The sequence below is a fragment of the Prionailurus viverrinus genome, chromosome F2, assembly GCF_022837055.1.
Source record: "Prionailurus viverrinus isolate Anna chromosome F2, UM_Priviv_1.0, whole genome shotgun sequence".
NCBI lineage: Eukaryota > Metazoa > Chordata > Mammalia > Carnivora > Felidae > Prionailurus > Prionailurus viverrinus.
Window position 1 is genome coordinate 43,699,375 of NC_062578.1, and position 14,803 is coordinate 43,714,177.

The 14,803-nt window shown below is 39.0% G+C and overlaps 1 protein-coding gene across 2 annotated transcripts in view; it reads left to right on the plus strand.

Annotated features, from left to right (window-relative positions):
- The window catches only part of CPQ (carboxypeptidase Q), a 454,919-nt gene that overhangs the window by 293,284 nt on the left and 146,832 nt on the right, over positions 1–14,803 (plus strand). For both annotated transcript variants that reach the window (XM_047842229.1, XM_047842227.1), the window contains exon 5: positions 6,298–6,409. In XM_047842229.1, the coding sequence (XP_047698185.1) occupies positions 6,298–6,409 (112 nt within the window). The remainder of the gene's footprint in view (positions 1–6,297; positions 6,410–14,803) is intronic.

Consider the following 14,803-nt stretch of genomic DNA (forward strand, 5'->3'; position numbering starts at 1 on the left):
AAGAGACAGGAGGGTTATTGTGTAGGACGACTTTCACTATCACTAATGGAATCACTGCTATCTATTGGCTCAGTGGAATCTTTTCCTTTTCGAGCAACTTTAACAAGGAACCTATCCAATGATACTTGCTTTTGCCCCCTTTTGAGGATTTCACAGAAATGTGACATTGCATTCATCACCCACAATCCCACAGAGAGAGAAGAACCATTGGCTCAGTTGTGATCATGTGATGTTTGGTGTCACATACTACTTGTATTGCAAGACATCACTCGTTTATCAAGTTAAAATTTATTAGAAATATTTGCTTGTCCTGTGGAACACTCACTGAACAAATTAATCGCAATCCAAGGTTTTACTGTACTTTGAATATAAACCACTTTTTGGTTATATTTATTATAAATATCTTCTCCCAACTTGTAGCAAATCCTCTCATTCTGTTATTCTCTTGATAAACAGGAAGTCTTCATTTTCTTATAGTTGAATTTGTGCATCTTTTCTTGATGCTTTGCATTTTTTGTATCTTGTTGAAGAACACTTCCTCCTCCCCTAAAGACATGAAAATATTTTTCTTTTTCTTACAAAATTTTAAGTTTTGACTTCACTTAAGTATTTAGTCCCTTAAATAACTATATTTTTCATTTCCATTTGACTTTGTAACTATAGTTTCCATCTCTCTGATGAAATTTCCCATCTTTTCCACTAGATTTTTAACATATTAATCATAATTATTTTAAACTCCTTGTCTGATATTTTGAATATATGGGCTACATTGGGTCAACAGTATTGTGTTGAATATTGTATTTCCTGACAACGGATTGTTTTATTTCTTGCCTATTTTATATGTCATAATTTTGATTGCATGCTAGATGTCATATGTACCAGAACAGTGGAGCCTGAGGTGAACAGTATGTGAGTGCAAAAGTGCTTACTCCTCTTCTGTCCAGCCATTAGTCTGAGAGTGGATGAGTCCATCTTTCATTGCTGAGCTAGGTTTGGATTTTATTGTCTCTATTCTTACCTTTGGTGCTCACATGTTTCAAATTTCTCTAGCAGTGGGTTGCTGCTACTCTGTTTTTAGTGTAGGGATTGGGTTGCTTGGAGGACTTTTCTCAGTATTGTGCTTTATCCTCAGCTTTCAGCAGGCTCTGTATGTTGGCACCACAGCGGGTGTTTCTCTCTGTGCTCCTGCCCTTCCCTCGGCTATAAGCTGTTAATGCTGTGCTTGTTACTCACTGGGGACTCCTGGTGGGGACAGGGTAGTTTCTTGGTTCTCCTGCCCCTAGGTCTCAGCCAGGCTCTGTGTGCCTGAGGACAAGAGTGGGGCTTTCCCAACATTTCTACTCTTCGCAAGCCCCTGTGGAAGCCAAACTCTGCTGTAGTCATGGGAATGAGTATCCCACTCCACTCCGAGCCCTCACCCCAAGGCAGCAGGACTCTGCTTTAAGTCAATGCAGGATTCTAGGTATGAGCAGGTTTCCTGCCCTCCCCAAGAGGCATCCATGCTTTTTCTAGTGTCAGTACAGGGTGGGAGTGCAATTTTCTACCCCTTTCCTTGTAGCCACTGACCTTTGCCCAGGACTGCCCTGCAAGATAGCACTCTTCCTCTCCCGGAGGGGCAGGTGACTTCTTCTTCCTATGAGAGAAGGGCCCAGAAGCAGGTTACGTTTGGCGCCTACCTCCCAATAGTATCTGGTCATCATCTTCACTCCTGCATCACTGAGGCAAGCTCTCTCAGGGCTTCTGCCCTGCTCCCAGTATTTCTTGGGAGTACCTGATGGAGGCCTATGGAAAAGATCTGGAAATTTGGGTACCTAGTGCCTTACATGAGAGGTTTCCAGGTATTCTAAACTCTCATATTAACCCACATTCGCCTTTTCAGAATTTGTTAACCTTTTAGTTGTCTTCTTCATTACTGCTTTTGTCTGCCACCTCTGTCTATTGCTGGCACCTGTCCCTCCTGTCTCTGCAAAAGGCCAAGCAACTCATGTGTCCCATCTCTCCTTGAGCTTGTTGTCCTCTGGAATTCAGCGCCTCTGACTGAATCACAATCTGAAATCTCTGATGGGCTAAAAAGTTATGCTTTTATAGATCATCCAGATTTCTCTCATTGTTAGGACAGGCACAGAACACTCCTGTGGCTATCCACCTTTTAGGAGGAAGCACACTGATCTTTCCTGTCCATGCTACCATGACTCTATTTTCTTTCTTTGCCCAGTATTTCTTTATAGCACTTAAAACTACCATCATATCATATTTGTTTATTGTCTGTTTCCCTTACCAGAACGATAATCCCATGAAGATAGAATATTTATTTATTTTTTCATTTCTGTATTTCTGGCCCATAATATGAACTCAATACAAATTGTTGAATAAATGCATGCAGTGAATGCCAAAGATCATGGCATTTTCTCCAATACCTTGAATTAACTTGCTTTCATAAGAATGTACTTCCACTGAGGCTGTTTTCTCTCCTTGTTCTGCCATATTTTTCATATGTCCCATTTTGATTATGTTCTTACTCATCATTTAATCAGGCAAATCTATTTGCGCTAGTGTCTCCGGATGTACCAATAATGAAGATGTAAGGGGCTTGTCCTTGAGGCTGCTGTCTGTCTACCCTTGATTTAGTTTATCTCTGCTCTCAGGCCCACAGCTGGCCTGTAGGGGGTTGTGTGCCACGGCTGGTCTTTGTTCATCTTAGCAGGTTCCCATCTGGTATGTTTCTGCCCTTCTGTGGTAGGTTCTCTCTCCCACCGCCCCACCCGACCTCAAGGCCTGAGTCTTTGGTGGTCAAGGCTAATGTGTTCCTCACAAATAAGAAGCTGCATTTCAGATCATCACAGTTCTGCTTCTGCCTTCCTAATTGTTTTGGTGTGCCTGCTATTGCTGCTGCTGTTGTTTTAATAACTGTTACTCTTTGCTGTGTTTGGAAGAGGTGGTGGTAAAAGGGAAAATGGTGGGTGGGGAATTGGTCAGTGCTCTACCTGCCTCGGGGAGCAGCACACAAGAGGAGTAAATAGGTGGGTGTCCCACTTCTCTGTTAGTTCTAGGCCATCCTGTTGCACTAAGGGCTCCACATCTGGCAACAGAGGCAGTGAAGGGACTGTGTATTTTCCTATCTTTTATCAGGTGATTCTTTTTCAAGAAACTAGAGCTTACTGTGTCTCTTGGTAGTCTGTTTTTAGTATGTTTGCCTAAATCGGATACAAATGTATTATAAGTAATGTTCGTTTCTGCCTGACCCTGACACAGGGCATGGTGAGTTTGTATGTTGTACTCGTTTATCCTTTGTGGGACTGCATTAAAGCATGATAATGCAGATACTGTGTTGAATGAGACCTTGTGCATCACTGTTTTCTAAGGGGAGTAGAGCTCTTATGATTAGAAAAACTCAAGTTTGTTAAAAATGCTACTGAATTGTCATTACCTACTTTTTATATCAAAATTACAGCTGCTGTCTCACAGTGGCCCCCAATATATTTTCTGATTTTAAAAAACATATTAAAATAAGCTCTTAAAATCTACATGGTTTGTAGTCAATCTTCTTTAGCATTGTGCCAAAGACCTTATTTTATGGGATAACATTTAGTTTCCTATCATTCAAAACCATTTCTCCCATCTTTTAATTATTTATTTAAGTAATAATTCTGGGTTGGATAATGGAGGCATTTTAGAAAACATAAAGAAGTATGATTGTAAAATAACCTCAATTATTCTGAAAGATGAAATAACAGCTGCCTTGATTTAGTTACTCTTATGTGTTAACTGGGAAAAAGTTCATTAAAACACATTTTGACACTTTTAATCCACGGGAACTCCAATTTCATTGAGAAAATGGGTCCAAGGATGGTGAGAATGTTGACTAATTGGCTTGTCCATCCCACATGGGATTACACCAACGTCTGAGTCAGAATTTCCTGCTATTGCATCATGTTTTCTTCTTCATTTTTTTCCTCTTTCCTTAGAAACAATCCATTTGGGTTCATTACATGGCCATTTGTTAGTCTCGTTAGTTACAAGGCATTGTACTTGTTTGTGACTACAATGAAGTCATGCCGGCTGGGTCTGGCTGTGTGTGTATGCAGAGTCAATGGAGGATCCTACAGCTGCCTGGGGAGTCAGGCAGTGCAAGGGGTCACCCTGATATTTCAGAACCCAAATCCTGCTTTCCCAAAGTCATGGGGCATTTTTGTTTCATTCATCGAGAAGATTCATTCAACTTTGGTTTGCTTACTACATGCTGTATATAGACATCAATTTGTTGAACTTTTGAAAACTTTTTATTGGTATGTAATGTTCTCAGAGAAACTGTACAGATCCTAAGTGTGTAACAAGGTAAGCTTTTACAAACTAAGCATACCTGTGTAACTGTACCCAGATCAGGAAACAGAATGTGCCCAGCACCCCAGAAGATCTCCTTCATGTCACTAACCCTTCTCACCTTGGGTAACCATTCTCCTTGTTTTGATTGTTTTTATATTTTATATACATGGAATTATACATGATATATATTATTTTGTGTCTGGCTTCTTTCATTTCATAATGTTTATGAGATTTACCTCCATTGATCATGTATTGTGTTCGTTCATTATTACTGCTATGTAGTGTTCCATTGATCAGTGCAACACAGTTTATTCATTCCTCTGTTAACAGGCATTAAAGTAGTTTCCTTTGGTGGAGGGGGGAGCAGGGGCCATTATGAACATTCTGAGCATTCTAGTACATCTCTTTTGGTGAAGGTATACATACACACATACATTCCTGTTGGATATATATAGAAGTGGAAGTGTTGGGGCACACACAGGGTGTGTGTATGTTCAGACTCAGAAGATAAATCAGTTTTCCAGAGTGGTTATAAGCACTTACACTCACACCAACAGTGTGTGAGAGTTCCAACCACTCTATCTCCTCACCAATATTTGACATTTTCTATCTTTTTTATTTTAGTCATTTTGGTGGAAATGTATTGAATGTGGTTTAATTTGTATTTCCTTGATGATAGTGAACCCAAGTACCTTTTCACTTGATTATTAGTATTTGTATGCCTATTTTTATGAGTTGTCAATTCAAGTCTTTTGCCCATGTTTTTATAAGTTGACTCCCTCTTTATTTCTGTTTGGTAGGAATTTTTTATATAGTCTGGATATGGTTCCTTTGCTGTGTATATGTATTGTAAATATCTTCTCTTCCTCTGTGGGTTGCCTTTTCACTCTTGTAATGGGGTCTTTTGATGAGCAGATACTCCTTATTTTTTAAAAGTTCAGTTTGTTACTTTTTCTTTTATGGTGTGTGCTCTTTGCCTACTCCAAGTTGACAAAACTGTTCTATGCTTTCCTCTAACATCTTTATTTAGATTTGTAATCTATCTGATTTGACATTCATATATTGTGTGAAATAGAGGTCAAGGTACAATTTTTCCATATGGATAAGCATCACTTAACTTGCTTTGTTTAAAATGTTTTAATGAAATTTAGTTTTATTAAAATATGGTTTCTATTTTCCTGGAGATAATTACTAATGATTCTTGAAAATAATTTAAAACTTTGGTGATTTAAAATTTGTAATATAATCTGTAGACTTATTTAACACTAGTGTAAATTTAATTTTTTTTTAAAGTTCTTTGTCTAACTAGGCTGTAGTTTGTAACCCCAGCATATTTATTTATTAACACCAGAGTGATTTATAGTACACAGATCATAAACTGAGGGTTTATGGGGGGTGGGAGGGAGGGGTGGGTGGGTGATGGGTATTGAGGGCACCTGTTGGGATGAGCACTGGGTGTTGTATGGAAACCAATTTGACAATAAATTTCATAATAAAAAATTAAAAATTCTAAAAAAATAATAAAAATAATAAAAAATAAAAAATTATCGTTCTCACTTTTTCATTTGAATTCAGTTCAACACATGTTTATTATATGTCTGCTAGAATTTGGGACAGTTGAGAATATAGTTGAAGTTTTGAGCTCCATTTATGTCATTTAGCTTTTAAGTCATATAATAAAGTTGTAAAACATCGGTCAGGAATAAACCATTTCACTTTAGTATTCAAACTTATATTAGTGAAGAGAAGTACAAGGTGAGAATTTTTATTACTGTTAGGATGACCTTATACCCTTTATATAGAGCGTTATACCAGGTTTTCCACTAGTAATGACATAGATCTTTTAAGATGTAAAAATAGAAAAGAAAATATAAAAGTTTCATTTCTATATTTGGAATGACTATGAATGCTTCCTCTTTGATGTCATTTCTGCTTAGTTTTATTTTTTTTTTCTCTTTTTATTATTTGTTCTAGGTCGTACTGGTCAGTGGACATCTGGACAGCTGGGATGTGGGGCAGGGTGCCATGGATGATGGCGGTGGAGCCTTTATATCATGGGAAGCACTCTCGCTTATTAAAGATCTTGGTAAATATTTATAAAGTCATTAACCAATGTATGAGGATCTCAGTAGTGACATGTTTAACTCAACACACGAAATACTGAACAGATTAGTGACTGTAGTATGTTCAGAGATCCTCCTGAGATCTATGTGTTTGTTAGTTTATTCTCAGAAAAGAATGAATTTGTCCCCTTAAATAAAGAAATTTTTATTCAAGTGTATGCCAGATATCCAAAGTATCAAATATGAGGCACTAGGGAAAAAGAACAAGCAAATAAAACTGTAGCGAATATAACCACATCAGCTGGAGACTATGTAAGGAAACCATGACCAAGTCCAAAGAAAAGCCAGCAGCTCCCCCTGCCTCCTTTTGTTCATCTTAAAGACATTAGGCTGTTAGGATAGCTTTACTGCAGCTATCTTTCCTTGGCAGAAGTCAAAGAGAGCAATGCAGAACTGAAGGAATGATCCTTCAATAAGGACCCACAATAAGGAATCTAGGCTGGAAATCAGGAACTTCCAGGTGAACCTAGAAATGAAGATGGACAGGCATACAAAGGATAAGCTAATAGTAAAGCAGTTTTTGATGACCCTATTTGCACACACAAAAACCATATATTTCCTCTTTGTGTGCTGGTCAAAAAGGTGGATTTTGAGTGAGGTTAGAAATAATGAAACAGGGGCGCCTGGGTGGCGCAGTCGGTTAAGCATCCGACTTCAGCCAGGTCACGATCTCGCGGTCCGGGAGTTCGAGCCCCGCGTCAGGCTCTGGGCTGATGGCTCAGAGCCTGGAGCCTGTTTCCGATTCTGTGTCTCCCTCTCTCTCTGCCCCTCCCCCGTTCATGCTCTGTCTCTCTCTGTCCCAAAAATAAATAAACGTTGAAAAAAAAATTAAAAAAAAAAAAACTTTAAAAAAAAGAAATAATGAAACAGTCTGGGGGTGCCTGGGTGGCTCAGATGGTTATGTGTCCAACTCTTGGTTTGGGCTCAAGTCATGATCTTGCAGTTATGAGATTGAGCCCCAGGTGGAACTCTGCACTGAGTGCAGTGCCTGCTTGAGGTTCTCTCCCTCTCTCTCTCTCTCTCTCTCTCTCTCTCTCTGTACCCCTCCCCCCCCACACTCTTTCCCTCTCAAAATAAATAAATAAACTTAGAAAAATAGAAATAATGAGGGGCGCCTGGGTGGCGCAGTCGGTTAAGCGTCCGACTTCAGCCAGGTCACGATCTCGCGGTCCGTGAGTTCGAGCCCCGCGTCAGGCTCTGGGCTGATGGCTCAGAGCCTGGAGCCTGTTTCAGATTCTGTGTCTCCCTCTCTCTCTGCCCCTCCCCCGTTCATGCTCTGTCTCTCTCTGTCCCAAAAATAAATAAAAACATTGAAAAAAAATTAAAAAAAAAAAAAAAGAAATAATGAAACAATTCAAAGAGTCCCACATCTGAGTTAGGGCAGGGGTGGCTTTAAAATGCCTCATCAGCACAATGTTTTGTCATAACTGTGAAGTAGCCTCAGCTTCATATACAGTAAAGATCAGAGCATCTTTTTTGGTGAAGGCTTTCCATATATATATATATATATATATATATATATATATATGTTTAAATTCATAAATTTCTTCCAGTGTTTAATAACCCTTATAATCCTATAATAAGCCTATTAAATAATTGGCCATATTAACAATAGATTGCTGAAATGGTCTTGCTTAGGCATATCTTTGGTGTGCCATTTTGGTTTATGTCTTACTTGTGTTTTAAAAATGGGGACATGGAGAGGTGGTTGTGCGTTTTGTACTTCTAAACAGTCCTGTGTCCCTTAACCTTGATACTACTGACGTTTGGGGCTACATGATTCTTTATTGTGGGGTCTGTCTCATGCATGTAGGATGTTTAGCAGCATCCCTGGACTCTATCTACGAGATACCAATAAGCACCATCCCCCTCAAGTTTTAACAACCAAAATGGTCTCCAGACATTGCCAAATATCCCTTGGCAGGTCAGGGGTGGTGGTGGAGGAATACATAAAATTTCTCCACTAAAATAAACTAATAAAAAAATCACTAAGAGACCTGAATACAGGACTTATTTTTTTTTTTTTAGAGAGAGAAAATGAACTCATTGGAAACCTTACATTCCATGTACTTACACTTTCAACACTTCCATACTGAACACCTACTGTATGAAAGCACTCGGTAAAATCTGGGCATACAGAAAGGTTTAAAACATGTCCTCTGTTCTTAAGAACCCTTAGAATAGAATTGGAGCATACACAAGCACCTACACATATAGGTGCCAGTATAGGCATAATTTCAAGGTCTGCTTTTAGAATTGTGTAAGGTTTGAGAGAGATGAATTGTCCAGCAAACAAAACCCAAAACATACATTCCTTCAGAGAAGATCTGGGGTACTCTATGTGTGAATCCTCTCCTCCTTCCCTTAAAAATATTCCCTTGGTGGTCTGTTCTCTCTGTCCTTACCTTCACTCCGGAATGAAGTGGGTTCTAGACATGAGGCAGGCAGATATCAAACATTTCCCTCTTTATAGGGCCCAGATATGCGTTTGGGAAGTTGATTTTATTTTGATGTGTTCAGCCAGCTTGATTAGAAACAAAGTGGTATAGCAAAGAGAGAACCAGACCCATCTGAATCAGAGTTTACGTCACTCTGTGCCTCAAACTGCTTTTTTGGCCTCAGGCAGGTCATTTGAACTCTCTGGTCTTAATTTTCTTTATCTCTTTTAACTGTAAGCTTCCAGAATATTTTATCTGCTTTAGATGGGAATAAAAATGATGTCTTCTCTAGGCTTTGAATCTAACATTTTTAGTATTCAGCATGGAATCCTAAATCACCGTTAATTGAGTTGGATTCAGTTGCATGGATGAATGTAACATCATGCAAAGGTGGATTAAGTATTTTTTTTCAACACAGACTTCAGTTGCTTTTGATAGCTAGTAAATAGCCTCCTTCAATTCAAGACTTAACTCTCCTATAGGTTTCTGAAAACCTATGAAGAAACCTATGTTTATTCATGTAAACATATGAAAACAAACTCTAAAATAAAGAGTAATATTTCTTTTGAGTAGATGTTAAGAGGTAGCATGACATACTGTTAAAAGGCATAGGACTATGGAGCCAGACTGCCTGAGTTCATATCCTGGCTCTGCATTTACAAAGTGTGTGGCTTTTGCCTTTCTGTGCCTCAGTTTTCTCATCTGTGAAATTGGGATAATAATGTTCCTAACTCATACAGTTGCTTTGAAAACTAAATAGTCTACTCACGTAATGTACTTAGAATAGTGTCTTTAAAATTTTTTTTTCAACATTTATTTATTTTTGGGACAGAGAGAGACAGAGCATGAACGGGGGAGGGGCAGAGAGAGAGGGAGACACAGAATCTGAAACAGGCTCCAGGCTCTGAGCCATCAGCCCAGAGCCCGACGCGGGGCTCGAACTCACGGGCCGCGAGATCGTGACCTGGCTGAAGTCGGACGCTTAACCGACTGCGCCACCCAGGCGCCCCAGAATAGTGTCTGATCCAACTGAGTACTCAATAAATGTTAACTTTTATTATTGAATAAGCATAACTCTGACAGTACTATATTTTTTATGTAAAAGAGAATGATAATTTTTTTTACCCTTACCCCCATTAGTAAATATATTGCTTCTTCACTTAATATGTTAGTTAAACTGATGTAACTCTAGGTCCAGCTGCTGTGGTATGCCTAAATATGCTTTCTCTTTACTATTTAAGCTGCTATCTCTTATATGATGGAAACCCAGTGACTCCTTCACTTTTTTCTACTTTCATACTACATTTTCAGGCGTCTGAATTTCTCCTTGTCACTTCCTGCTTAGGTCAAATGCCCAGTGTCATCTCTGTACCTCACTTCCTGTGATTGTGCCCACTGAGTCTTACTCTTTAAAGTTAAAATTAGATTGTGGATTTCTATTTGTAGATTGCCTATGTGTTTTAATACAAAGAGCTGGGTCCAACATGTGACATATGAGTTCTAGCTGAAAATAACTGGTACACCGGGCGCCTGGGTGGCGCAGTAGGTTAAGTGTCCGACTTCAGCCAGGTCACGATCTCGCGGTCCGTGAGTTTGAGCCCTGCGTCGGGCTCTGGGCTGATGGCTCAGAGCCTGGAGCCTGTTTCCGATTCTGTGTCTCCCTCTCTCTCTGCCCCTCCCCCGTTCATGCTCTGTCTCTCTCTGTCCCAAAAATAAATAAACGTTGAAAAAAAAATTAAAAAAAAAAAAAGAAAATAACTGGTACACATGAACAAGAAATAGGACTTTGGGAAATGGGTTCATAATTATATTACTTAACTATATTAAGCCCAAACTATTTAAGTGGTGAAGTATGAAAACTCTGTGGCAATCTCTTTTTCCAAGGAAAGTAACTTCTTTTGGCTGCTGTTCCTTGGACGATATGTCATGCAGCACGCGTGTATGTCAAAGTCCTACAGTGGGGCTTGTGAATTTGAATGTTGGTCAAGCAGGGATTTCTGATATTTAGGAATATAGTTCTAAGGTCCATCCTTCCCTCCTTATCTCTTTTCCTTTGTTCTCTTCTTTTACTATTATTATAGGTTCACTCTTTTGCCCAGGCCCTCAGCTAAAATTATATTCAATTAATCTAACAGAAGAGATATTTGTGCTTTCCAAATATAATCAGTCATTCCTGTGTAACTGTCAACAGAAGGCTATTTGCTTTGAAATGCTATTGAATACTTCTTTGTGTTTGTGGTTTACTGGACTTGAAACTGTTTATTTGAAATGTCATTTCCTGGAATGTTCTGGTGTCAGTGAACAAAGCCTATGGCAAAGGATCCTATGCTTCAGAATGTTCATTTGGCACTTGAAAAATAAACCACCATCCATCCCCAAATTCTTCCAAATTTACCATTTTCTGTGAAGTTAGAATTTTGAGTTTTTAGGCCTAAACAAAGGGAAAAGATCAGAAGTAATAGCACTACTGGGTTGTTGAAATGAGGAATATGTGTGAAACATCTTTCTAGAGAAATTTAAATGTGAGCATCCTGGTTGTGATTATTACAGAGCTTGAGAGTCTGTGTGTTAGAAAAATATTTTATTTGTAAATTCCTTCACTGTTCACTCAACAAATACTCACGGTGCACTGGCCTGCATGTCAGTGAGTGCCAGATGCCTTGTACCAAAGAGGAATGAGACGTGGTCCTTGAAGGCCTTGAAGTGAGAGAGACATTGAATTCAAAAATTGCCATGAAACTGTTTTAAGTTCTTTAATTGAAGGATGTACAAACTGCTTTGGGCACCTAGGAGCGGGAGGGATTGGTATGGCTTAGCTGGGTCAAAGCACCTTCACAAAGGTGATAGTTAAGCTTTCTTTTATAAAGATAAATAGAAATTCCTGAAGCAAAAGGGGCACAATGAAGAATTCCCAGGAGAGCACAGAGCCTCCAGGCCTGCACATCATTAAAAATGAGGAATAAATTGTTGACAGTAGCAGTGTTGGGATCGTAAGGGAAGAGAGGATTTGCAAAATTGCAGGAAATGTTCACTTTTTATTTAATATTTTTAATAACATTACATTTTTGTATAGTAAGAAGTTGTGATTTTAGTAATCGAGGGAAAAAAACCTTCAAAAGCCAAAGGAAAGATTCTTGGCATTGCCATTATCAGAAACATTGTTTTAACAGGAACAACAGAGCAGAAGTAGGAAGTAGGAAGAGTTACGCAGGAGCCGTCAAGCCCTCCCAGCCCAGAAGTACACAAGGGCACACAGCCACATGCATGCCAAGGCTTTGGACTAGTCAGAGCTTTAAGTACCCATTTCGAGTGCAGTGGGTTCTCTGTTAGAGGGATGCATACATCCAGTGAGAGAATTTCTTTCTCTCCTGTCAAACCTCCCTTGAGAAATTCCCAGGCGGTCCAATCCAGAATAACCAAGCAAGGGAAATGAACAGCTTCCAATGAGATGGAAATCTAAAAGGTAGAGCTAGAGACAGGTAGAGCCCTGAAGCCAACTTGACACCTGCCCAGACTAAAAAGGCAATCCCATTTGGAAAGGACCTCCTCCCTGCCCTGGGCTTAGTCATACCTCTGAGTATAATAACTGTTCTAAAAGCTAACATCTACGGAATATTACTGTGTTTTGGACATCGTGTTAAGTACTCCACTATGCACACGCTCTCTTTTCTTCTGGATAACTCCAAGGTGTGGATACATTCTACTGGAATACCCATTTTACAGAAGTGGGTATTCTTCTGTTTACTGGAATACCCATTTACAGAAGCAGGTATCTAGTGGATACCCATTTTACAGAAGAGGAAACTGAAGCAAAGAAAAGTATCCTGTTCAAGGTCACAGAGCTATCACATAAAAAAGTTAAATCCAGGCAGCCTGACTCCTTACTCGTACGTACTTTGTAATACTGTTTTACTGGAACAGCATGGCTAGTCTATTTCTAGGAACACTCATCCTCAGGATATTGAGACATTATATTTAAAAAAAAGTGTCTGATAGTCAAATAAATTTAGGAAACACCCTGGATAATTTCTTCATTCATCGGAAAACATTTGTTGGGAGAGTATTCAAATTCATGGATAGAGTATGCTTTGGGAAACACTGCTCTGGGGCATTATTGGTGTTGACAGAACTGACCAAGAATCCAAGAATGCAGGCTCAGGTACGCTTTATGGAACTGAGTACAAAAAGCCTTGGATTGATTTTCATTCCAGATTTTCTAGGCTGTGTTTGGGATCTGTGGTTGTCTGAATATTGACAAGATAGAACTATTCAATGCTTCCCTAATTGGCATAATAGAGACTGTTCTTGTATTTCTTCTTGAAGAGCATTTGTACCCATGTGCAAACTCTATGCAACAACTAACTTCTTCTCCATGCTCTCTGAGCCTATTTTATTTAAATGAATATGGTATTATCAGAAATGTTTGACATGTGCTAAGGGCTCTCCCTTCCAGGTTTTTCTGTGGCTCCAGAGGAATCAGAATTTGGTAGCATTTTTCTTTCCTAGAAGGAATTTTTGTCTTCAAACATGCCACAAACTCTCTGTCCTCTCACTTCGGATGCTGTTCCTCTGTAATTATTTTTGTGAGCACAAGAAGGGAGACTGGTAGGTATCCTCTGGGATAAGTATCCTCTTAAAATCACTGATCCTCAAAACCTTTGGGGAATGATACGTCTGCTGCGGAACTGTCTAAAAAATTAGCTTGTTTTAAGTCTTAGAAAAAAAAAAACTTTCCCTCCCAACATTAAATTTCATTTTTATTAATTTAAATTTTAATGCCTAGATGGTGGTTTGCTTTCTTCTGAACAAATTTTGGTCTTGTCTTTTTATAACTGTATTTAACAAGACAAATACCTAGAACAGTAGAAGAATTAGACTCTAAGAATTTGCTTGCTCTTTTTCCTTTTTTAAAATTTTACTTCTAAAAGTAGCCTTACTGTCATGGGCATTCATAGCCTCTTCTCATGGTTTTTTTGAGGATGATCTTCTCATTTTTTTTTATTTAGGTATGTTATTTCCTCTAGTGACAAGTTATATAGTGTCTGGCTTTCCCGTAAGACCTGTAGCAGATACGTATTTTTTTTTCAGCTGAGAATTGCTGAGAATTTTCCTGAGTTTTAATCATGTGTGTAAGTTTCACTAAAATACTTAGCATCTTTACATCTCATTAGCTAACACAGACATTTCCACTGACATGTGTAAAATGACAAACTGTATGTAGATTGATCTTCGAAATGTTTCCATGAGATGAAGTGAAATGAATCACTTAGAATTTCTTCTGCCTGTTAGTTTGGATGTGATATGGGAGATTCAGTAGTCATTTTAGAACCTTAGGCTGCATGAATACTGCCGTTATTATTCTATCTGTTAGTTAGAATATATCATTTCTGTGTAAAAGTAGGCAAAACCCAGGCCCAGTGGCTTACAAATTTTGAGCAGTCCTTCCTGTCTGACAGAGTCTGGAAGGATAGCCGATGAACACTGTGAGACGAAGGTCTCATGGGACCCCTTTCTCCACAGCGTGCTCAGCTTCCTCCCCCACATCTGCTTTGATTTGGCCCACATGCCTTAGAAAGTTAAGAAATGTGGTGTTGTTAGAGGAATCGGAAGCTTTGGTATTATTTATCCTGGAGAAGAAGGACTATGGGAAGACTTAATGATGGTATGCTTAGTGCCCCAGTGGATTTCCTCCCACCCAAGAATGGGATCTGTAGAAGTCCAGGGTGGGACTGTCTGGGAAATGTAGGCTACTTCATTAAAACAGTATCATCACAGTATTGCACAAATTGGCTCACAAGGAGATCTCCTATTTCAGTAATAAATATTGAACATCTATTTCATGCCAGCCAAATAAAATGGATAGACCACAAGTCCTTCCATGAAGGAACTCCTTGTCAAGCAGCGATAGCATCACATGCT